Raw genomic sequence first — 24,466 nt, 5'->3', positions numbered from 1 at the left:
ATTTCTGTAATTATCAGTTAACTGTAAACACAGAAATTATATCGCAAATCAGGAATGCAACAAAAAATGAGTCACTCGCCGTCCGGATCACGGATGAAAAAATTAAATAGAAAAACCTATCGAATTCGTTAGAAAATTCTATTGAATTTTAATTAAACTGTTCTATTAGTTTTTGGCCGATTCTATTGAAATGTTCAATAGAAAATATTCAGTAGAAAAAGTCAATAGAATTCAATTTTTCTATATAACTTATTCTATTGAGATATTTTCTATAGAATTTCCTCGGCTCAAATTTTCTAAGTTTTTTCGTTTGATTTTCTTGATGAGAAGAAAAGAAAAATAGAATGAAAAAAACTTAGAAAATTTGAGTCGAGCAAATTCTATAGAAAATATATGAAAAGAATAAACATGAACGTGTTTCTTTTTTATATAGAAAAATCGAATTCTGTTGAATTGTTCTATTGAATATTTTCTATTGAAGATTTCAATAGAATCAGCCAAAAACTAATAGAAAATTTAATAGAAATTCAATAGAATTCTCTAACGAATTCGATAGGTTTTTCTATTTAATTTTTTCGTGCATGATAGCTTTTACGATGTCTACTGGCTTCCACTTGTCGGCAGGTACATCTACAAAATTCATTTCTGATGTTAAAGATGTTGCTCTAGGCGGCAGATATTGCCGGTTGATTGGATGCAGTGGAAGTAAGAAACTTCTCTCGTGTTCTACTATTATATTTCTCGCAGTTTATTGTTCTTATATACATCGGGGTATTCGTAGGGAGGAATTCCCTTCAGATAGAGAGTTCACCAACTTCACCTCTCTGTAAGCAAGAGAACCCACAAGTGACTATTTCTGATAATAGAGGAACTTAGATCGTGTCGGCTTTCATGCTGGTCTCAGTATTTCGCGCAATATTGTTTGTTCGGGCTGGGAGATTACGACAAGATCATGTTGATATCATTAAGCACACCATGATTTACTCGCTTCCACGTTTGTTCTGTTCTTTTCTTATTTCCATTTTCTAAATTTAAGAATATATTCAAACAATACTGTAATCATATCAACGAAGAATATCAATTATAAGCATTATTAAATAAAAGAAGCATTTCATGATAAATATTTCGACCCCATTAGTAGAGATTAATAACAGAATGAGGATACAGAAGATTATTATGAATTTTTCCATTTAATTTCTTTCAGTGAAGTCTTTCAAATGACAAAATTACAAATTAGGAGATAAGTCGAATGAAAATGAAACGATTACAAGTTATGGTGTGACTTAACAAAAATGGAATTGTCTATCAAATTCGTTACATTATTAATTACATGAACAAAACATATGAGTAACGGCGCTATAGTCACCATTAAACTTCGATTGAACCCTGACTGAATCCAAATTCAGGTCTTAAGAGCGTTTGAATGTAGCATAATTAAAAAAAATAATAATGCCTATAAAGTTTGATGGTACTTCAATTTATAATACTATACTGCGGCATGAGAAAAGAGAAGAAGAGAATAGTATTATTGCGTCTTTGTTCTTTTCCTCTCTCTTGACCACCTTCATATACGATCGTCTCATTCTTTCTTGTTATTCTATTAGCTTCGCTCTTAGTCTGAAAACGTGTCATTTCTTTTGTATCTTTCTATCATTTATTTAATCCCAAATACAAAATAAAAATTTAACAAAAAGTGAAGTCATTCGGAAACAAAGTGCTAATCCATTAGCAACAATAACTACACTCATTTACAAAAAAGCAATTATCCACTTGTTTATCAGGAAAAGGTACCGTTGTGTACATTAAACATAGTTGTAAATTTACTCTAGCTTGAGCCCCCAATGGAAACGGCCTCAAACGCATGACTATTCACCGATCTAAGACGATATAGTAGTCAATGTCACTGTTATCGCTTCAGAATTATACACGCTCGGCGGTTTGTTGTTTACGTGATTCTAGCATTTTTCGTGGAAAGTGAATTTCGGATTTCACTTCAGTGGATTTCAAAACTAGTGTAAAATAGTATATTTCGTAACGAGTGCAAAAAAGTATTTTTTGACGAGTGGGAGGTTTATATGTGATATAATCCCACAAGCTAAAAAACATTTTTTCACGAGTTACGAACAATATTTTTCATCACAATGCGGAGCGTGCCTAAACGTTCACTTTTCGTCACAGCGTGATGAAAAAGAAATATCCACGGTATTCATCATTACACAACTTCGTTGGGTTCCAAATAGGTTCAATAGATTTATTAAACAAACAAGTAAAATTGTGGGCACAGGGCCAACATTTTCTTAAATGAGAGATTCTGCTCAGTTTTGTACATTACGGGTTCTTGGAGTCGTGCACGGAATACTCGTACTAGAATTTTTCTAGAAAATGTCTCTCCGTGTATTTTTTCCATGATCTATTTTTTCCGGGATTCGAAATTCACACACCTTTTGTAGATATTTTTCAGACACTAAAAACGTCTGAATAAAATGAACATTCGTCTGAATTTCAAGCATGAATTAAGATGTTTGGACACCGGTTCGTCTGAAATTCAGACACATTTTCATTTTATTCAGTCGTTTTTTAGTGTCTGAAAAATGTCTACAAAAGGTGTGTGAAATTCAGACATTCGTGTTTGCTGTGTACCTCAATAACTCGCGATGTATAAAACTCATCGAAGTCTCCCCTTAAAACGACGGGATTATTATTATTATTTTTTTTCGTGGAAATGAAGGATATTAGTGGATGAATTTGATGTTCGTCCAATTTGTTCATTATTAATGAATCCGACATTGGGAAACCGCACACCTATGAATAGAATTTAATTGGTTATGAGTTCACACAAACGTAAGCAGTTCAATGGAGAGTCAACAACATATGATATAGCAGTGATAAAACCTTGTCATCTGTTCAGTGTATTTACACACTGAATTCCTATTAAGACCGTCAATTGAGAAGAAAATTTTCCAGTCAACGATGTGGCTTTACGCAGCAGCCATTGCCGGTTAGTTTAGTTTTGTGAGAATGTGACAATATTTAGTGCAGTGTTTTCTTTCTCTGGTAGCACTTTACATGTATGATTTGTGGTTCTATCGTGATTGTTGTTTGCAGTCATTAAGAGGAATAGTTAACTGAAGAGAGAGAGGGTCGCACTATTTTTTTATGAACACTAGGAAAATTCGATGATAAATTTTTGTGTTTTTTCAATCTCTTTTATATGTATCAGTCACCGGAGGTTTAGCGTTTCCTTCATGTCAATGCAATTTTCTGGCTCTCGGAGATCTCGCAGGCTGATCAAAAAATAATAAAATATTGTGGGGTCTTAAAATTCGAATAAAAAACGCATTTGCCATTTTATGAACTTTCTGATGGAATGCCAGAATTTTATGACATTCCCACGTTTCGTAATCCCTAAAATGGTCCTTTTAGATTTTCCAATGAAAGTCCGTGTCTGTTCGTGTGTATGTGCTTCTGTGATCGAAATGTTGCTCTACAATTTCTCTCAAACCCTGTGTCAAGCGGTGCGTTTCGAGATTCTTTTCCTCCAATCAACATGGCTTCATTCAAATTAGACGTGATCATGATCGCATGGGAATAAGATCGCGGTTCATTCACCCTCTGACGAAAAGGCTCACTAACACGCACAGTGCTGAAGCACGGTTGCCCGTACCCCCACCCCCGCTCGCACCGACAAGAATCGGTAAGACTTTCTCGTCAGAGGGTTGATGATCACAACGATGAGACTTTATGTAGCGATCCACATCTTCTGACGTCACATCATATTGTCGTATTATGATGTGACGGCATAAGATGTGGATCGCTGGTTTCCCTCCTACACTGAGAGAAAAATATAATTCTTCTGACTATATTCCATCACCATCGAATTATAGTTAAAAAGTCCTCAAAATTATAGGTATTTTATTCAGCGGTTAATTTATTCTTCGTGTCGAAATGATCAGTTACACTGTCATGTTGAATATACATAAACTTTAGTATCTTAAATTGAGATTGAGTCCATATTACTCGGCTATTTACCAACGGCAGTGACTGTATGGTTAGAGTGTGGGATTGGCATGCGGGAGACCCGGATTCGATTCCCGGCTGGGGGGCCATAATTTGTGATACACTAAATCTCACGGTTTCATTGTCGAGCGGGAGTCTCGCAAGAGACGACTGTACGTGGGCAGGTTTTTCCCTCAAATGAGGTTTTCCCTTGTCCTTCGGCGAATGCGGTACAAGGGATTGGGAGGTGGGAGGGGAACAAATCGTAAAAACCCGAAAGGGTATACGAGAAGAAAAAAAATTTACTCGGCAAATAACACAACGTTCTCCCTCAGAAAAGCCATGTAATTTTAGCCCTGTGATGTGAGAGACATTAGTCAAATTAGTGATAGGTCACACCTGTGAAGAGCTACAAATTTCCTTAAAATTGGATTGTTTTTTCAGGCTACGGCGGTATATTCGCTGGTAGTACGCCTTACGGATGGAGTTCACCAGTTCTCCCATTGTACAAACTGGACGATTCCCCCCTGTTAATGACAGACGATGAAGGAGCCTGGATTGCATCAGCTTTTATGTTGGGCAATGCAATTGGCCCTCTGATGTCGATCGCACTTTCGCAGCACACAGGACGGAAAACCCTGTTGATAGCTGCAAGCCTGCCATGGTTTGTGGGCTGGGCGATGATTATTTTCGCTCGTTCTCCATGGGTAACTATTATATCGGCATCAATCCATTCAGAATTAGCTAAAAGCCCCATTCATAATTCTCCACTTAGGAACTGCTTGTCTCAAGGATCATCTCTGGCCTGGGCACAGGATTGAGCTTTTCAGTTTTGCCCATGTATTTGGGTGAGATTGCTCCGGCGAAAATTCGGGGCATTTTGCTCACTATAATAACGATGTCTCAGAGATTGGCTGTACTATTTTCATATGCGATCTGTCCCTTTGTGTCTATCCAAACAAGTGCACTCATTTCGCTAGTGCTCCCGATACCCTTTGTCTGCTGCTTCATATGGTTGCCAGAGTCCCCGTACTACTGGGTGCGGCGTGGATATCCCGAAGAAGCCGCTAAATCGCTGGCTGCCTTCCGCGGGACCAATAATATTCAAGCGGAACTCCAGATCATAGAAAAATCCGTCATTGCCGAAATGGCTCACAGTGGTGGATTAAGAGAACTCTTTTGCGTTCCGGGAAATTGTAAGTCCATGATTATTGGTCTTGTTCTGAGGCTATTTCAACAATGCTCTGGGAATCAGGCGATTATGATGTACAGCGAGACCATATTCGATCAGGCTAATGTCGAACTAGAGGGGAAATACTTGGCGATAATATTAGGCGCAATCCAGGTAATTGGCACGGTACTTTGCACATTGTTCGTCGATCGTCACGGGCGACGTCCGGCGTTACTATTTTCGGCCATCGGATCCATGATCACCATGAGCACCGTTGCCATTTACTTTCATCTACAGTATTTGAATCTCAGCACTAATTCGATAGAGTGGTTGCCTGCGACTGGATGCATGCTTTACGTCGTATGTTTTTGTTACGGTTACGCTCCGCTGCCGACGACAATGAACGGCGAACTGTTCCCAACAAATGTGAAGTCTCTTGCGTGCGCAATTAATGTTTCATTTGCGAATCTGACTGGCTTCTTCGTTGGGAAATCTTATCAGCTCATTAGCGATTCAATTGGTGTTCACGTTGCCTTCTGGATATTCACAGTTTGCAACTTAGGTGGCAGCATTTTCATCTACTTGTGGATGCCGGAGACTAAAGGGAAAACTCTGCAGGAAATTCAGGAGGAGTCCCATCACAAAAATAGTGAAAATCATGTGACACATACGTAGAATAAGTCAAATACGGTCCAATCTTCGTACAAGATACCACAGGGACTGTAGGGGAATGAAATTCCGATAATTACGTATCCCCCACTTTACTAGCACTCAGAGGGGAAAATATTTTGATTTGATATTCTTCGTACAAGATACTAGACGAAACTTTGGCAAAACGTTATTTGAACTATTATAAAATGAGCGATCTATCGCTCAGCTCTTCGTCATATTGTCAATATCGATTTTTTTGGTTTTTTATGTTTTAGTTGATATCGACAATATGACAAAGAGCTAAGCGATAGATCGATCATCTTATAATGGTTCAAACAACGTTTTGCCAAAATTTCATGGCATTTGACCATAAAAAAATTTACTCTTGTGAAAAACTCCCGCCAAAATTGCTTACGTCAATCCTTAAGCGATAGTAATCGATGGGGATTACTTGGGACATGAGCTCGAATGCGGTGTTCTGCAACTCAAGGAAATTAGTAGTAGAACCTTATGAAGAATATATTTCTAGTCTTATGAATAATATATCTCTCTATCTGTGGAAACCTGTGTTACGTGTCATTGACCATTATTCTCCGGTATCACTTCATTGACTGCAAATTAGATAAAATCAAGATGCCTTCAGACGCCTGCGAAAATATTGGCTTGGGCTTAATGAAACAGACGTCGTTTCGATTATCGAGCGGAGCAAAAAAAAATTGAAAGAAATAAATATTGAAAAATAAGATGTTTTATCTACAATAATCCTCTTTTAAAAAATCGGGTTTAACGATTATTGAAGTCTCTTCCGCGTATCAAGTAATGTAATATGATGTCCATTTTTTAACAATTAAAAAAATGAAATACAGTTCTGTACTGTAAAAAAGGCATGCATGTATAGTATATAGTATATATAGTATAATATTATATTATACAATATATAGTATATACATTATAAATATATGTTTTATACTGTATTTTTGTCAACTGTAAAAAAATTAAGTTTTGTAAAAAAAATATATATAGGATAGTACATATGTCTATAGTACATAATACATCCCTAAAAATGAAAGAAGACGCAAAAAGCAAAAGAGAAACCGAAGAAAGGCAAGAGGATTATAACGATTTCAAATGAATTATTCAACAATTAAATTCTCATTCTGCAAAACTTTGTTGAAACCATTCATTTTTCCTGCATTCTTGTTATTGAGATGAAAATTAATGAAAGTGATGAGAGATGGCAAGGTTTTACTATTTTGGCACCCATGGAAAACAATACGCCCTGTTCTAGTTATATTGAAAAAAGAAGGTATTTTTGTCTCACTAATAAATCGAATGAATACTAAAGGAACTTTGATGTTTAATAATTAAATAGATTAAAATATTATTGGACTCTATTTGTAAATCCAAACTCCGTTTAAAATTTGCCAGTCAGTCTTACACTGCTCATCATTTTCCTAATAAACGATATACTGGTAGAGAAAAAATGAAATTTCATGGATAGTTGACTACTAATTTTCAGGATAGTAACACAAAATGCGATTTAGGGAAAAAAAACATAAAATTTCAGGTTTCACTGAAAATTCAGTAAAAAAATTCCTTTATTTATTTGAATTTCCAATCTAATATGAATATTCAGTGCCAAATTGCATTGAATTTTCAATGAAATCTGAAATTTCATAATTCTTTTACCCCTAAATCGCATTCAGCGTCACTGTACTGAAAAATCAAGAATATTTTCACCGGAATTGTCTGGTTTTCCATTCATTTTTAGGGGAAAATGGAACTGAAATTTCCAGTTCTCTTTGATTTTCCCGAAATTCCGAATTTTCAATGACGAAATTCCTTGAAATTTCATATGTAATTAACTTCGATAAAAATTTCCAAATAGTGTACCGGAAATTTCAGATAAAAATGTTTAGCAGTGCAGGTGGATCTGAAGCAATTTCCAATCGGGTCATTACCTGTGACTAATGTTCTCTCAAATATTTTATTGATATAATCATATTCGAATAAATTATCAAAACATTGGCGGTATTCGTAAAAACGTAGATAGATGACACCATCGCATTTAAGCTACCATGCGTGCAGCGCGCCCCATTCGCTAATACGAAAAACTATCGAGGGAAAAATTCTCCAAGTTATCCTCAGGGAGGAGGACGATTTATTTGAGATGCTGTCCCTGTTGAGGGGAAACTCCGTCCTTTTAGAATAATCTCCCCTTCAAACTACTGAAAGTGCCCTCTGCACAGGCCTCTGTCCACGGTTATGTGATCTGCCCCTTCAGAAATAAGCTTTGATGATTAGTCGCGATAATCCTGCGTTTCTCTCATTTTCATTTTATTTCCATGTGTAATCGGCTCTCGACGTTTAAGGTCCACTACGTAGATAGGCTGAATAGCTAATTCGGAAGAATATGTTCTCGTACTTTGATTCGTTGGGTGCATGCACGGAGAAAATTATTACACTAATGATAACGCCGAATAGTCACGACTCGCAACTGTTTGGTGACTTATTTTACTTACACGTATAGAAAAATTCAATAGAAAACCTGGGCGAATTCGCTGGAAAATTCTATTGAAATTCTCGAGAAATTCTATGGGGATTTGATTAAAATTCTAGAGAATCCTCGTTAAAATTCTATTCGTTTCTTGCGCAGATTCAATTAGATATTTCATAGAAAAAAGTCAATAGATTTCGATTTTTCTGCTTGAATTTTTCTCTTGCGATTTTTTCTATTAAAACTATTGCGCACGGATTTTCTGTTTTTCCGCTATATTTTGTTTCGTTTTGCATTGCAGGATCCGAGGAAAAAAAACTTCAAAATTCATACCCAAGTATTCTTGTAGAAAAAATTCCAAGGGAATATTCATATAGAAAAATCGCAATCTATTGACTTTTCCTATCAAATATCTCATACACGGAGAGAAATGTTCAATAAAAATTACGGAACTCACAATTCGCTCGCCGATTACGGAATCGAGTCAAAAATTTAAGTGATGGTATCGTAATTTTTCATAGGAGATTCAGGTAAAAATTACGAAACGCTCTGGAAAAATTCCGTGACAATTCCGTAAAATTTCCGACAATCACATTTCGCTCCGGAATTACGGAAAAGATACGTAATTTTTATTGAATATTTCTCTTCGTGTAGAATCAGCACAAAAAACAAGTAGAATTTTAACCAGAATTCCCTAAAATTTTCTAGCGAATTCGGTAAGTTTTCCTATGAAATTTTTTCATACGTGTATTAATTAATATCTTGCGTGCACTTCGATTTCAAAATAACTGTGAATTCTTCTTAAATCGAACGCGTTATAACTATTGTTTTATTCAAATTTACTCAAAACCTAATTGGAAATATTGAACGGCAGTTGAGATCTACCGAACCTACAATTACAATACATTTCCACTAAACCCCTCCTCCAAAAGGTCAAGATAACATATCCTATATTTCTAGGAACAGAAACCGTCGTTTAACATCGTCATTTCGATTCGATTGATTCACAGTGTTATTTTGCTGTATCTAAATTTCCCCACAAATTGATATACTGAGGATAATGCGACCCGTCAGATCAAGATGAATCGTGTTCAATGCTGTAACCTATAGGACAAGAGGAAGGGGTTCCAATCACGTGTAAGTGGATTCCAGTAGCTTTTGATGACAAAGGGCAATAACACGACACGTACCTGATCCGGAGGACCTCAAACGTGATACAACAATTATTGAGTAACCAGGCAATCATAGCATGCTCCCATAGCACTTTTGAGAAAATCAATACAACGTGAAGTGGGAAACACACTGTCGACTCATCATAAAATAGACATCCACATCATACATTTTTATCTAAATTTAATAATTGATTGAATGAAGGAATGTGTGTAAAAATGACTGGAATATCATTACGATGCTTCCAAAAATGTATTTATGAGTAACCCTTGTCTAATTGCACGCACAAAAAAATGTAATAGAAAAACCTATCGAATTCGTTAGAAAATTGTATTGAATTTCTATTAAACTTTCTATTAGTTTTTGGCTGATTCTATTGACATGTTCAATAGAAAACATTCAATACAAAAAGAATTCAACAGAATTTGATTTTTCTATGTAACTTATTCTTTTCATATATTTTCTATACAATTTGCCCGACTAAAATTTTCTAAGTTTTTTTCATTCTATTTTTCTTTTCTTCTCATCAAGAAAATCAAATGAAAAAACTTGAGCCGAGGAAATTCTATTGAAAAGATCTCAATAGAATAAGTTATATAGAAAAATTGAATTCTATCGACTTTTCTACTGAATATTTTCTATTAAACATTTCAATAGAATCGGCCAAACAGTTCAATAGAAATTCAATAGAATTTTCTAACGAATTCGATAGGTTGTTCTATTAAATTTTTTCGTCCGTGTGCTCAATTATTCCGATACTAGTATACAAGAATAATTGGATTTATTGAGTATTATGTTTGTGAATAACATAAATATAACAGGTGTTGAAGTAATAATTAGAATACAAGCATTTACAATCTGGATTTCTAATAAGCTTTTTATTCATACCCGAGGATAAACTGGATTTTTTAAATGATTGTATCCACCAAATATCTTTATTCCATGTAATATATTGGCCCATTCTCGGGCTTTTTCAGTTGTTATTGCCAGAAAAGGTCCCCCTTCAGACCAGCGGTATCTTTTCAGTTTTTATTTTTACATCAAAAAAGATCCCGCAAGGTTGAAAGGGAGTTTTCTTTGGCAGTCACCACGTAAACTGTCCAGTTGCGGAATCCCCCCTCCCAATCAATAGAACAGTATTGTGTAGTCAAGTGTTATCAATGGCTGTTCTGAAGGGCTTTAGACTCGTTTGAGGGTTCCACAATTGAGCTGCTCACCCTTCTGCTAGTTTCACAGAAGAAAGAAAGTTGTAATTTTCCGGAACATGTCGCTGATTTTCAGGTACATGTTACTCATTTCTAAGGACCTACCACTGATTTCTATCGCCAAACTTCAGTGATGAAACAAAGATGGGCAAAATCGTAATACAGAATTGAAATTATATTATTACACGCAAAATCAGGTAACTGTATTGCACAATTTTTCAATTTTTATTATATTTTTACTATAGTAATTATCAATAAACGCTGTCAATTCTTCAACTATTAAATTCGAATAATTAAATTAAAATACTAGAATAGAAATAGAATTTTTTAATTTTTTGAATATCTTATAAATCAGTAATCAACTTCGCAAGAATGCTTATTTGATTAATTGAAAATCAAATTCAGGTATTTGGAATTAATTGTCTAATTATAATTGAGAATTGAAAATTATTTTCAAATTTAAATATACAAGTAAGGAACTTTGGTTAATCTATGGTAAATTTCTTTTAAAATTACTTGGTAACAATTTTTGCCGATCCCTGGATAGAAATCAGTGATGATCAGGGTTATTCTACTAAATGTACCACCAATAAAATAAAGTCAGTAACATGTCCCTATAAATCGAAACTTTTTTTGCTGTTTTCAGCTAACGAGTTATGTTTTTTGGAATACGGCTCAGGTTCTTAGATTTATAAAGAAATTTCGAGATACGTACACGGAAAAAAAACTTGAATTGAGTATATTTTATAGCAGAATCAAGTATATGCATAAACCTGATTTAAGTATGAAATATACTTGATTCAAGTATATTTTCTTACGCGTACTTCTCGTTCAGTCACGTCGAAATGAATTGCGTTTAATACTTCACGAACCTTACCAGTAGTAATCGTTGAACGTTTATTTCTTCCTTTTTACATCTCGTTCATATTTTTGGGAAAATGATGCAATGATATTCCTGCGATTTTTCCATTATCAAATATCTTTGAAATCAGAGCTGAATGCTATTACACTGAGAGAAAAATCTAAAGTTCGGTGATGGAATATAGTCAGAAGAATTATATTTTTCTCTCAGTGTACCAATAACAATGATCGGTGAACTATTTCCAACTAATGTCAAGCTACTAGCTTGTGTAGTCGTGGTGTTTTTCGCCTATTGCACTGGCTTCGCCGTTGGTAAGACGTATCAGCTTATCAGCATATTCACCGGTTTCAATTTCATCGGCACCGCTTACATCTATTTTTGCGTGCCGGAGACGGAAGGGAAAACCCTGCAGGAGATTCAGGAAGAGTTACATCGTAACGAGATTAAAATTGATAAATCGAGGGTATGAGCGATGGAATGTATCGGCAAATGAGCGATTCCCAGTCGACTTTGCTGTGCGATTATTGAGTGATCACGTTGGGGGGAGGAACGGCTTCTATGAGTGCATTCTGGAATCATTATTGATACGACCTCAACTCGTCTTCCTAACCATCAATGCCTCTGTCAAGGAAAAGTTAATATCTGTAATTAACTGTTATTTTTCTTTTGTATTGAGATTATTTAAGCTGGATTGAATATCACTACATATTTGTATTTTGGAATGATAAGGTAATGAAGGAATGTACGCACTCATGAATACGCAGGGAGCAACATATCATCTCAAAATTGAAACGACTTAGATTTTTTTTAGATTTTTCACTCTAATTTTTTCACGTTCTAATCTCAACTTTGGGATCTGAATAATTTATTTTTCATTCACAAAAGTTCGAAATATTGGTCATTGATTAATAATTAATTGGTACAAGTTGAAGATTTCAAATGCTTTGAAATCGCTGATGACATCGGACAGACGGTCAAGTGCTGGACCATTCACAGAATGGCTCAGGCCGACCTAACCCAATCTTGACTTGTGCCTCGACGAATGGAGGACGACAACTCCCCACACTCTCCTATTTTTCGACTAATAAAACGTTACCTGACCGTCTTCGTGACGTCATGACCGGAAAATTGACCTCGAAAATGACTGATTTTCAATTAATTATCGAACACAGCAAAAACGAATGTCTGAACTTCACGCACTTCTTGTAGCTATTTTTCAGACACTAAAAAACGTCTGAATAGGGGAGAGTAGGGCAAAACGGACCCCTAGGGCAAAACGAACCACTGACAGAAAATTGGTAATTTTTGTTTTTTTTCTTTCCTTCAAATCAGGAACACTGAATGTGTTGAAATAAAAGTAAGTTTCTTGGATCGCAACCGTCACAGGGGCTTTATAGACAACAAATGTCGTTGAACCGCAATTTGATCTGATTTGCTAATCACCTCACACCACAAATGACTTCGAATTTGCTTCATTCGGAGGCAAAAACAAAAATTATCAATTTTCTGTCAGCGGTCCGTTTTGCTCTAGGGATCCCTTTTGCCCTGCGGTCCGTTTTGCCCTACTCTCCCCTAGAATGAAAATTTATCTGAATTTCAAACCTAAATTAAGATGTTCAGGCACCTGTTCGTCTGAAATTCAGACAAATTTTCATTTTATTGAAACGTTTTTCAGTGTCTGAAAAATGTCTACAAAAGGTGTGTGAAATTCAGACATTCGTTTTTGCTGTGTAAGACACCTAAGCAATAGTTCTCCATAATTTTCGCCGTTTAGTTACCCATATGTTATGAGGAATGTGTGAATAAGGGAATTAGAAAGTATGGAGCTTCATGCAAGTTCCTATTGTATGACGAGACCTTGAATATGGAAGGTACGTCGACTAACTTCCATTAGCCATTGTGGTGGCTTCGAATGTGATATAGCAATTATGGAGGTAAAACAATTACCGCGAGTTCCCGTAGGATTTCCGGGAGAAGCGAGCATAGCCTCAAGAAAAAAGTACGTTTTTTCATCCCGATATTCCTCAACTCCCTTTGCAATTTAGTTATACTTGCAGGATGTGAATGGAGACACAAAATTTTTTTTTGATGACTTTCAGTGGCCTAAATTCACCCTGTTGTTGTCTATTTACTATGACCGATGAATTATTTACTGTGAATGTAGAACCCTCTGGCTCCACCACAACTATTATCGCTCGTGATCTCGCATTCGGGGCCACCAAGCCCTGGTAATTGATCGACGAAGCTACGGGGTATGTAATGTTTCAGCTGTACTGTGGATTTGAATGGGCAGTTTACATTGATTTTCGTTTACTCGGAACAAAGCCAGAGATTTACCTTGCTTAGAGGAATGGAACACTTGAATTGATTCACATTGATGCATCTGCTGTAAATCAACATTTGTCGAGAATCCACAAGGGGATTTGGGATTTTTAATTCTATATTGTATTTTTGATTTCTCAACAGGTATTACAGGGTATTACACAGAGAGAAATATTCAATAAAAATTCCGTATCTTTTTCGTAATTCCGGCGTGAAAGGTGGTTGTAGTTTTTCTGGAACTGTCATGGAATCTTTCCGGAGCGTTCCGTAATTTTAATCTGAAGCTCCTGTGAAAAATTACGATACCGTCACTTAAATTTTCTGAGTCGATTCCGTAATTGGTGAGTGAATTGAGAGCTCCGTAATTTTTACTGAACATTTTTCTCTGTGTAGAGGATGTAGGCCCTCCTGGAAAGCTTTTTCAATTTTTCTATGAAATTTTCGAACGGCGCTGTAAAAGCCCATCAAAACTGAGTGGACAAACTTCGGTCGCATCACAATTAATTCAAGTTGTGTGGCTCACCCGAGAGAAATTGTTGGGCAATATCCTGTGTGATGTAAAACTGACTCACCTTAATCTATGTCGATCCACACGCCAAAATTCGGGAGTATGTGCTGTGAGTGACCACCAAGCCATCTTTTTTTTTAATTACTCCTTCATTGGTCATCAACAAAATGTTCAAAAACATACGCGGCAAAAATATACAATTATTTGTTCTTATTATATGTATACAATTATTTCTATTTTTACCGAACACGTTTGGTAAAAATTCACTTCCGCACGCAGAGAAATATTCAGTAAAAATTACGAAACTCACAGTTCGCTCATCAATTACGGAATCGACTCAGAAAATTTAAGTGACGGTATCGTAATTTTTCACAGGAGATTCAGATAAAAATTACAAAATGCTCTGGAAAATTCCGTGACAGTTCCGTAAACTTTCCTACAACCATATTTCGCTTCGGAATTACGGAAAAGATACGTAATTTTTATTGAATAGTTCTCTCCGTGCGTCCGCCCCCATGACCCGCAGACGGGTGCAAAAAAACAACAATCGCCTGTCAGTGTGGGAAATTTTACTAAGCGAAGGTAGGGCAAAACGGACCAGGCGGGCCAAACGGATCACTGACAGAAAATCGATAATTTTTGTTTTTGCTTCCGAATGGAGCAAATTCGAAGTCATTTGTGGTTTGAGTGATTAGAAAATCTGATCAAATTGCGGTTCAACGACGCTTGTTGTCTATAAAACCCCTGTGACGGTTACGATCCAAGAAACTCACTTTTAATTCAACACATTCAGTGTTCCTGATTTGAAGGAAAGAAAAAAAAAGCCAAAATTACCAATTTTCTGTCAGTGGTCCGGTTTGCTTTGGCGGTCGGTTTTGCTCTCCCGGTCCGTTTTACTCTACTCTCCCCTATCCACACGGAAACATTTATATTTTGAAAAATATATTAAAAAATATCTTAAAATGTCCCAAAAAAATATATGAAACATATATTTTATACATATTTTTTTATATATTCTTCATGAATTTGACAAATATATGGAATTGCCCCATATTATATATTTTTTAAATATATTTTTTGATAGGGATAAACAGGAAGACAATTTTTGCATCTATAGATGTATTTTTGTACCGAGAAAATCGTAAGATATTCACTAAAAATCTGTATTTTTTCATCGAATTACATTTTGTCACACGATTACCATTCGTATAGTGAAATTTATCACGATTTTCGTGATAATTTTGTATCCAACTTTTCTCTCCGTGTAGCACTTACAATAATTCAGTTGTTGATCACTTCGGCCATCGTCCATATTGACTCTCGATGGGGGGATCACTTGCACCGATTACCAGTATTGCTGTTTACTTTAATCCGACAGACCGATGTTGATACTTTTTATTGAGTGCCTCTAACAACTGACTGCATGGTACGCAGAGGATTTTATTCTGTTGATCTGCCTAGAATTACAACAGCAACGTAGTGGGAAAAATCCAGTTAAATTATCCTGAGTGAAACTCATGAAAAATACGATAAGAAAGGTAAATACTGCACTATTTTGAGTTAATTTTCACAATAGAAAGTTGAAAAAAATCAAGTTCCGCGCGGATTTTCCTTGACAGTCCACTGCGATGTGAGGGTAAACATGAGTGATTTTTCCCTTAGATAGGGATGTCTAGTTTTACACTGGCAGAAAAAAATTAATTTTATTGAGATTTTATTAGTTTTTTTGTTGGAACAAGTATTATATAGTTATATTATATAGAAAAAATCATAAATAAATAATAAGACCACACTGATAGAACGGTTTAGTCGTACCAAACGAGACTTTTTAACTATTATCACGATTCGTTAACTATTAACAAATCGCGGTAACAGTTAAGAAACCTCGTTTGGTGCAACTGTGCATCACACAGTACTCGGAGTGAATTTACCACAAGAATCAAAAAGTTCTATTTTTTAAGCCTTTTACAATCTTCAGGCAAAAAATTTTCTACTTTCATGAACTGATAAAAAATTTGTAGCTATAGGAGATGAATGAATTCAATGTTGTATTCTTAAATGAAACCGATCATGAAATTGAGTTTTCTGTATGTTCCATTGAACGAGATTTGTGATACACAGAGAAAAATCAACGGCAATTACACTCGAAATTGCCGTCAATTACACTGATTTTTTTTCGTATTTTATGTTTACTTATTGCGTAATTAACGAAGAAAAAAAAGATATTTTGTTTTTAGACAAACTAAAGTTAATTGAAGAAAGTAAATTATGCATAAGTAAATGCTAAAATATGTTTCTATTAAGATCGTAATTTACGATTTCTTAAGCGTAAGATACGCTTAGTGAAACGTAAAAGACGCGTTGTTTGGACGTAATTTCCGTTTTTATTTTGACAGTAAAATACGGCTGTTTGAAGGCTAAATTCTGATGTTCATGACGGAAAGAAGCCACCAGACATCATATTAGCATTAAGCGTAAATTACGTTTAGTAAAATGTAACTTACGTTTAGATTCTTCTGTGTGTATCTAAATTTGTTCCAGGATCTGTATTTTGGATCCTGTATCCAGGATTGCCGTCATATGTTATGGTAAACTAATGCGATTTTCTTCTGACGCAGAAAGAGAAAAATCATTAAAAACAACATCTTACTGCAATTTCCAAGTTTCCCGTGTAACAATATTCAAACGTTGAGCTGAATTATAATTTACTTGGAACAACCTTTTATTTAGTCATAAGAATTATTTCGGTTTTTGGATACACCAACAAATTTCTTCAAAGAACAAATTTTTATACGACAAAAAAAGGAACTTAAATTCTAGAGAATTTGTCTTTCTCCCACTCAAACGTATCACAAGAGATAACTGGTATTCACTATAAAACCATGTTACATTGAAAATTAACAACGAAATCCTGATTGGTTCAAATGATATTCTCTTGGTAAAACTAATTCTTCCTGTCAGTGTACCTGACGTTCTTCAAAATGCATGACAGCAACAAGTAATTTTCACTACGCGTGCATTCTGCCGTACGAATACATTTTGTTCACTACATTTTATCCATATCTCTGGGATAATTTTTATTGTACATTTTTCTCCGCGTAGGACAAGCAAGCTAATATTTTCAACAAACGTAGAATCCTCAGCTTGGTTGCCGCCGTTTTCTGGACGTATATTGTTGCATTTGTGGTTGGAAAACGGTATCAAGTAATTTGTAATGCAGCTGCATCCTACGTTGGATTTAGGGTATTTACGAGCTCTAACGTAGCAGAAATTATTTATATCCACTTTTTTAACTGAAAACTCTGCAGGAAATTCAAGAAGACTTGCAGCCCCGCAAAAAAATTTTACGCATTAAAGGTGGTGTATATGAATAGATTTGGGCGAAGCACAACTATAACAGTAAACTTTTAGGAGGGCAAAGTCTCAAATGGAAATATATTAAAATTGGTGAAGAGGTGATTACGATACGTCAGTGGCATTTAAAAGTCTTCACTGGGCCTTGGGATCCATTGAACAATTTGTGATATACGACGGAACATGGGAATTACTAGGGAAACTCGCGGACCCGATCGATTTTGCCCCGTATAACCACGAAAAACTTCATTTTTTCCTGTTTTTACCTTCAAACTGCTCCGGGCGCCGTAGTTTTCATGCGATTTCAGATTTTTAAAGAACAAAATCTCACCGACAGTGTAAATAACCCTGATATGGGTTCTATACTATAAACCAATAAAAAAAAAAAAGAACAAAATGTTCGTTACACTCCAAAGAATAATGTTAAGCTTCCATTTTACTTCATTCGCAATAGATCATGTATAAATGAATTTTGAATTTCATAAATTTTCCTTTGAACCCGCCTTTTGGGTCCAACCTGCCATTTTTTTGGTTCATAAAAATTAGATCACGCATAGTTACAATGTTCAATTATTAGAAACAATTAATTTTTAGTCCTACTCTGGATACGTGAAAAATTTATGAAATTAAAAATTCATTATTTCCTGATCTATTGCAAATAAAGTAAAACGGCTGCTTAACTTTATTCGTTGGAGGGCAGCGAACATTTTTTTTAAGCCTAAAATCGTATGAACATTGGCGCAAGGAGCATTTTGAAGGTAAACCAGCAAAAAATGAAGTTTTTCGTGGTTATACGGGGCAAAAGCGATTGGGTCCGCGATTTCCCCTAGTTATTCCCATATTGCAAAATGTTTAATGGGTCCCAAGGCCCAGTAAAGACATTGAAATTTCATCGACGTATCCCCTTAAATGGAAGATCCGCGGTGGTTTGAGGAAGAAATGAGTATTTCGGAAAAATCAACTTTTCACCTAAAAAAATAGTAGATTTTCCCTCGGTCGCGAGCGTCTTCAGATTTTTTAAATTTTTCAATTAATTGCTGGCAATGAATTATACTATCTAAACGGTGATCGTGTGATCATTTATATCAATCAAGAATAACATTTTTTCAAATAATGACGCAATATTATTTGCACTGTCTTCCCATTATCAATCACTCCGTAACTAAGAAGTTTAGTTGATTGGTTATTCAAACAGATATGACACGTGGGTCAATACACAGATTCAAGTAACACCGATAAAGTGGAGTCAACTACTCAGCGTATCTACCGAATGAACTTATATTAAGACCGTATCATAAAGAGAAAATCGCGCAGTCAATCATGTGGCTCTACGCAGCAGCTATTGCTGGTTGGTTACATCGTAAAAATAAGTCCCACCGAATTTTATCTCCAGTTTTATCTACTTTTAGGCTACATCGGTATATTCGCCGGTAGTACCCCTTACGGATGGAGTTCACCGGCGATACCTCTGTACAAAGAGCCCGACTCACCGGTCAAAATCACTGACGATGAAGGGGCCTGGATTGCCTCGATGTTTATGCTGGGCTGTGCAATGGGTCCTGTGATGACTCTAGTGATTGCTCATATAGCTGGTAGGAAAACTCTATTGATAGCCGCTAGTGTACCATGGTTCATAGGCTGGACGATGATTGTCTTTGCTCGCACTCCAGCGGTAACTATTGCATTGATATGCACTGTTAGAAATTTTTTGACATTTCATGGAAGATATCATAGGAAATCTCATGAGAGTGACATTGAATCGGATTTAGGGAAAAAATAGTTATGAAATTTCCAGTTTTAAGTTTTTTCGTGTTATTCACGGAAATTTATGAGTTTTCAGTGGCAGTGGGATTGAAATTTCACAATTTGATAGAAACAAAATGATATGAATTATCAATTTTTCCCTCAATTTCTCTGATTTTTCTGAATTTTCACAGAATAATTGAACTGAAAAATCAAGTATTTTATTGATTTGCAGATCATTTGAATAGAAAATCACTGGAATATTTCATTTTTCAATGAAAATATTTCCTGACATTTCAGTAGAACTTGAACACGATAAAAAATTCCGGAATTAAACACAGAAAATTCAGCCGAAAATTTTTACCAGTGTGTCAAAACGGAGAGAAATATTCAATAAAAATTACCTATCTTTTCCGTCATTCCGGAGCGAAATGTGGTTGTAGGAAATTTTACGGAACTCTTACAGAATCAGATACCGTCACTTAAATTTTCTGAGTCGATTCCGTAATCGGTGAGCGCATTGTGAGTTCCGTAATTTGTACTGAACATTTCTCCCCGTGGTCATTTACAATTCGTTGACATATATTTCCGATAAAGAGAGCAAAACTAAAGGGTTATATTCTTGATTCAGGAACTATTGATTGCGAGACTCATCTCGGGTACCGGCACAGGAACATCCTTCGCAGTTTTGCCCATGTACCTGGGTGAAATAGCTCCGGCTAAAATTCGAGGGATCCTGCTAACCGCAATAATGATGGCATCGCGAGTCGGCATACTATTTTCCTACGTGGTATGTCCCCTAGTGTCATTACAAACAAGTGCACTCATTTCTCTGGTACTGCCCGTTCCCTTCGTCTGCTGCTTCATTTGGCTGCCAGAATCGCCGTACCATTTTATGCGTCGTGGGCGTCGCGAAGAGGCCTCAAAATCACTGACCATTCTTCGTGGCACAAAGGATATTCACACAGAATTACACACGATAGAAACTTCAGTGAAGGCCGAAATGGCCAATAGTGGTGGTTTGGGGCAGATATTTCTGGTGCCTGGAAACCGCAGGTCGATGACTGTCGGTGCTGTGCTAGGACTGATTCAACAGTTGTCAGGTTCGCAAGCGATTATGATGTACACTCAATCCATATTTGACCAAGCCAATGTTGGTCTGGAGGGCAAATACCTAGCTATAATCTTGGGGGTTATTCAGATAATTTGCACAGGATTGTGCACTGTGATTGTCGATCGCAACGGACGACGTCCCTTGTTACTATTCTCATCCATCGGATCGCTGATATCAACAGGCGCAGTTGCTGTATACTTCAATCTCCAATACTCAAATGTCAGTACTACTTCAATTGAATGGTTGCCAGCCACTGGGTGCATGTTTTACGTGGTATTTTATTCTCTCGGTCTTGCTCCACTCCCAACTACTGTAATGGGCGAGCTATTCCCAACGAACATAAAATCACTTGCCTGTGTGATTGTCGTTTTCATCGCCAACTTCACTGGCTTCGTAGTTGGTAAAACGTATCAGCTTATCAGCGATTCTATGGGTACCCACGTTGCTTTCTGGATGTTTACTCTTTTCAATGTACTCGGGACTATTTACATTTGGTACTGTGTACCTGAAACTAAAGGAAAAACTCTCCAGGAAATTCAGGCGGAGTTGCATCATGAAAAAGGTGAAGTGGATAAAAAAATACCGGCGTAAATTGGATGAGTGAGAGAAGAATGTCTTTTTTTTATTGGAATGCCATTGTTATTATTGAGTGTTAGCGATCGATGCGTTGTGTATGATTTAGGTATTAAGCCTCCAAGTGGTCTCATGAACGATTCATTTTTCCGTCGATAAAAGTTACGTAATAATAGTTACGTAATTTACGGAACTATTGTTTTCATGCGGTATTGCCGTCAAAGTTGATGAGCGAACTAAAACTAGACTGTGAACGAAACCCAGTGTGTGCTGGTCCATCGTCATACAATTATAATATTTTGTAAAATAGTGTAAAGTGATGAATGAATTGATATTAAACTTCATATGGAAATGGAAAAACTGCCTTCATATTTCACAATTAACACCTCTACCATTATTTTCAACGCGATGACACACAGATACAGGGATAAAATTTTATGTAGAAATTTGGTCGTCATTAATTTCAGTTCTGACTCGCTGCAACAGAAAAGTTCTCAGTGGAAATGAATTTACACGATATCACTCTATTCACGTTGAGCATATCATCAATTTCGATTTGTTTTATAAATGCATTACATTATTATTACATAATAATAATACGATAAAATTTTTAGACTCCAATTCTCAATTTCTGTCATCTATTCTATTCATTCTATCAAAAGACAAGGATAGAAATCGAATTTCTGGCTATTCTTCCATTATTCGAAAAAAATATATCGACTTTAAAACTTTCCGGAGATATTAAAAAATTAAATTTTTTATTTCTTCCCGCCTACGTTTTTTTACCTTTTTTCAGTTCTTTTCGTTAAAATTAGATCATAAAATTCTAAAATGTTCATATACCGCCCATATTCGACGAAAAAACAGTGATTCCAAGTTTTCACCAACACAAATGAAGAAAAACGAATTTTCTCCATTTTCTGGTCGATCATCCCTTTTAAAAAATTTTCCGTCTTCAATTTGTGATTTTTTCAAATTCATTGCCATTTAGGTAATTCTATTTATTTTATCAAAAGACAAGGATAGAAATCGGATTTATTGATATTCTTTCATTATTGGAAAAAAATTGAATTTAAAGCTTTTCGGTGATATTGAAAAATTAATTTTTTTAGTTCTTCCCGCCCATTTTTTTACATTTTTGGAATCTTTTCTGGCTGAAATATTGATATCCCTCTAATACTTAAAGAAAAAAAGGGATTCGAAGTTCCCACCGACATAAAAGAAGAAAAAAATCCATTTTCCGGCGGATTATCCCTTTCTGATTGTTTTTTCATTTCCTTTTCATAATAATAATTGGAATCCAATCGCAGGAATGAGGAGTACCGATATCCTTTTAACATATGAAGGGAAAAATAGATGTTAAAAATTTTCGGGAATACATGAAGAGATATTTAATGAAATTTCGAATGACTTCTGTTTTCTGTGTTTGTTCTGATCACAAGAAAACACTTTTTATTGATCTTCAACATAATTGCTCTTCATACAATATTGTAACTTGTGAATTAAGGAAAAAATATATATAGTAAAGATAAAAATAAGAATAAAATTAAATGAATCTAAATGTGAAGACGGAAAAGGAAATAAAATAAAATGAAAAAGCACAAATTAATCTAGGGACGGGCACGAAGCGCCCGTTCGCCAGTTTATGAAATATGATGAAAAAATTTCATCTCAAATTCGCGATTCTCTCATTTTTAACGGAACTATTATCATTATTTTCTGCAACCTTATCGGTGGAATGGTTCTCCCCTCGAATGAATTCTCCATTACGGTTGCGGGGAACATCAATCTCAACATTCATAACGTCCAATGATCGTAAATAACTCGCTTCCTCTCTGGAAGAACAACAGGTGTTGTATACGCTATACCCCAGGGTGTACAATGGTGCAATATTCCCTGGCAATATTATGTTGGGGGAGTGCAAGAATTTTCATACCATAGGTCTGGGATGCTCATCAGCGAAGTAATGACCAAAACGTATATCTATCCGGAGAAAAAGGTACAGAAAAAAATTACTGTGTTAGCGTAGTAGTAAAGAGAGTGAATACTTTCCCTCGGAGCATTCTTTCGGAATTATGAGAAAATTTCAGTTGAAATTTAAAATTTAAAAGTCTTGGAATATTTGACAATGACCAATTCAAACGGAATTTCCATATATCTTGTTATGGGCTGCCAGTGTATTTGTTAAACATTCAATGAAGTTTCAATCGTCAAATTCATACAAAAATTGAAACTGGTGAGAACTAGAAAAATTCAGGCGAATATTTTTTTAGACGCTGAATTTATATGAAATTTAGATGAAAGTAAAGTTCAACTTTCTCAGTTGAGGGGGGACGTTGGTGAGATTTGAGAGTCTTCGGTAGAGTGAGGACCAATTGAGCGACTCTTAATATATATGATGATAGGGTGTGTTAAAAAGTACTAAAAACAATGACCCCAATCGATTTTATCCCGTAGGTTAGCGCAATCGTTAAACTCCAAAGCACAAAGTTAAGCATCCGTTTTACGATCCATGAAAAAGATCATGAAAAAACAGAAAAAAAGTTTTGTTTTGTTTCAAGGATTTGAAGTTCGTTTTTTTTTAAATTTTTTCATAATCTATTTTACGGATCGTAAAGCGAATGCTTAGCTTTGTTCATTAGAGTCTAACGAGCATGTAAAAAAATTATGTTAATGGGATGAAAACTGCAGGAACGATTTTAAGAGGAGAAATATGGAAAGCGTCATCTTTTGTTGATGTATGTGTACATCTTTTAACATGTCATCAATTGGTCCCTAGTTCTACCGAAGATTTTCAAATCTCACCGACTTTTCTATTAATTTGAAAATTTAAACGATCGTTGAAATGTCAGCATATGAATATTAACATGAAAAAAATCAATGCTGTTGGATTCCCAAGAGAAATAAGTAATCTGAAGAGCAAGATAATTTTGGATTAAATTAAAATCCACAATATTGAATATTTATATCCAATTGTTACTCGAATTACGTAACATTTCTCCTGTAAATTACCCCCGACGACTAATAATTGTACAATGTGTTGGCCTTTTCGGGACTCTTACCCAAACTCTAGACCAAACCACAATAATTCCAGTAAAACTTATAATTTTTAAAACATCACTAGTTTTTATGAAAATTCCATGGAAGGTAAGTACCCGAGGCAATTATCAAAGTTTGGGGGTAAATTTTTATTGAAATTTCTCTTAATAACCAAAAAAATAGATAAATTTCGCGCTAATGAGCGCCGCGCTGCACTTTTTCCGATTTTTTAATCACACTGCAGCAACAGGAAACACTGCG

General features: G+C 35.6%; 2 protein-coding genes across 3 annotated transcripts; both read left to right on the top strand.

Moving 5' to 3' along the window:
- The first annotated feature begins 2,936 nt into the window (after positions 1 to 2,936).
- LOC107040459 (facilitated trehalose transporter Tret1) lies at positions 2,937 to 6,016 on the top strand. 2 transcript variants are annotated; one of them, XM_015260550.2, is made up of 3 exons: positions 2,937 to 2,998; positions 4,441 to 4,703; positions 4,772 to 6,016. In XM_015260550.2, exons 1-3 carry the CDS (start codon positions 2,971 to 2,973, stop codon positions 5,840 to 5,842), a joined length of 1,362 nt encoding a protein of 453 aa, XP_015116036.1. In that variant the 5' UTR covers positions 2,937 to 2,970; the 3' UTR covers positions 5,843 to 6,016. The 2 variants fall into 2 exon arrangements, with proteins under 2 accessions (XP_015116036.1, XP_015116037.1); XM_015260551.2 differs by lacking the exon at positions 2,937 to 2,998 and adding an exon at positions 3,001 to 3,068.
- Positions 6,017 to 19,013: 12,997 nt separating this feature from the next.
- LOC107040463 (facilitated trehalose transporter Tret1) lies at positions 19,014 to 21,520 on the top strand. The gene is made up of 3 exons (XM_015260556.1): positions 19,014 to 19,084; positions 19,146 to 19,408; positions 20,111 to 21,520. Exons 1-3 carry the CDS (start codon positions 19,057 to 19,059, stop codon positions 21,182 to 21,184), a joined length of 1,365 nt encoding a protein of 454 aa, XP_015116042.1. The 5' UTR covers positions 19,014 to 19,056; the 3' UTR covers positions 21,185 to 21,520.
- The last annotated feature ends 2,946 nt before the right edge of the window (positions 21,521 to 24,466 follow it).

Source organism: Diachasma alloeum, unplaced genomic scaffold, assembly GCF_001412515.2.
Source record: "Diachasma alloeum isolate Michigan unplaced genomic scaffold, Dall2.0 Dall_scaffold_00336, whole genome shotgun sequence".
Classification (NCBI taxonomy): Eukaryota; Metazoa; Arthropoda; class Insecta; order Hymenoptera; family Braconidae; genus Diachasma; species Diachasma alloeum.
Note: the sequence above shows the minus strand (reverse complement) of the source record. Positions and strands in the feature narration are given on the sequence as shown.

Coding starts and splice junctions, on each gene's coding strand:
- LOC107040459 (XM_015260550.2), top strand. CDS start 2,971: ATGTGGCTTTACGCAGCAGCCATTGCCG. Junction 2,999..4,440: donor TTACGCAGCAGCCATTGCCG/GTTAGTTTAGTT, acceptor TTGTTTTTTCAG/GCTACGGCGGTATATTCGCT. Junction 4,704..4,771: donor TTTTCGCTCGTTCTCCATGG/GTAACTATTATA, acceptor TTCTCCACTTAG/GAACTGCTTGTCTCAAGGAT.
- LOC107040463 (XM_015260556.1), top strand. CDS start 19,057: ATGTGGCTCTACGCAGCAGCTATTGCTG. Junction 19,085..19,145: donor CTACGCAGCAGCTATTGCTG/GTTGGTTACATC, acceptor ATCTACTTTTAG/GCTACATCGGTATATTCGCC. Junction 19,409..20,110: donor TCTTTGCTCGCACTCCAGCG/GTAACTATTGCA, acceptor TTCTTGATTCAG/GAACTATTGATTGCGAGACT.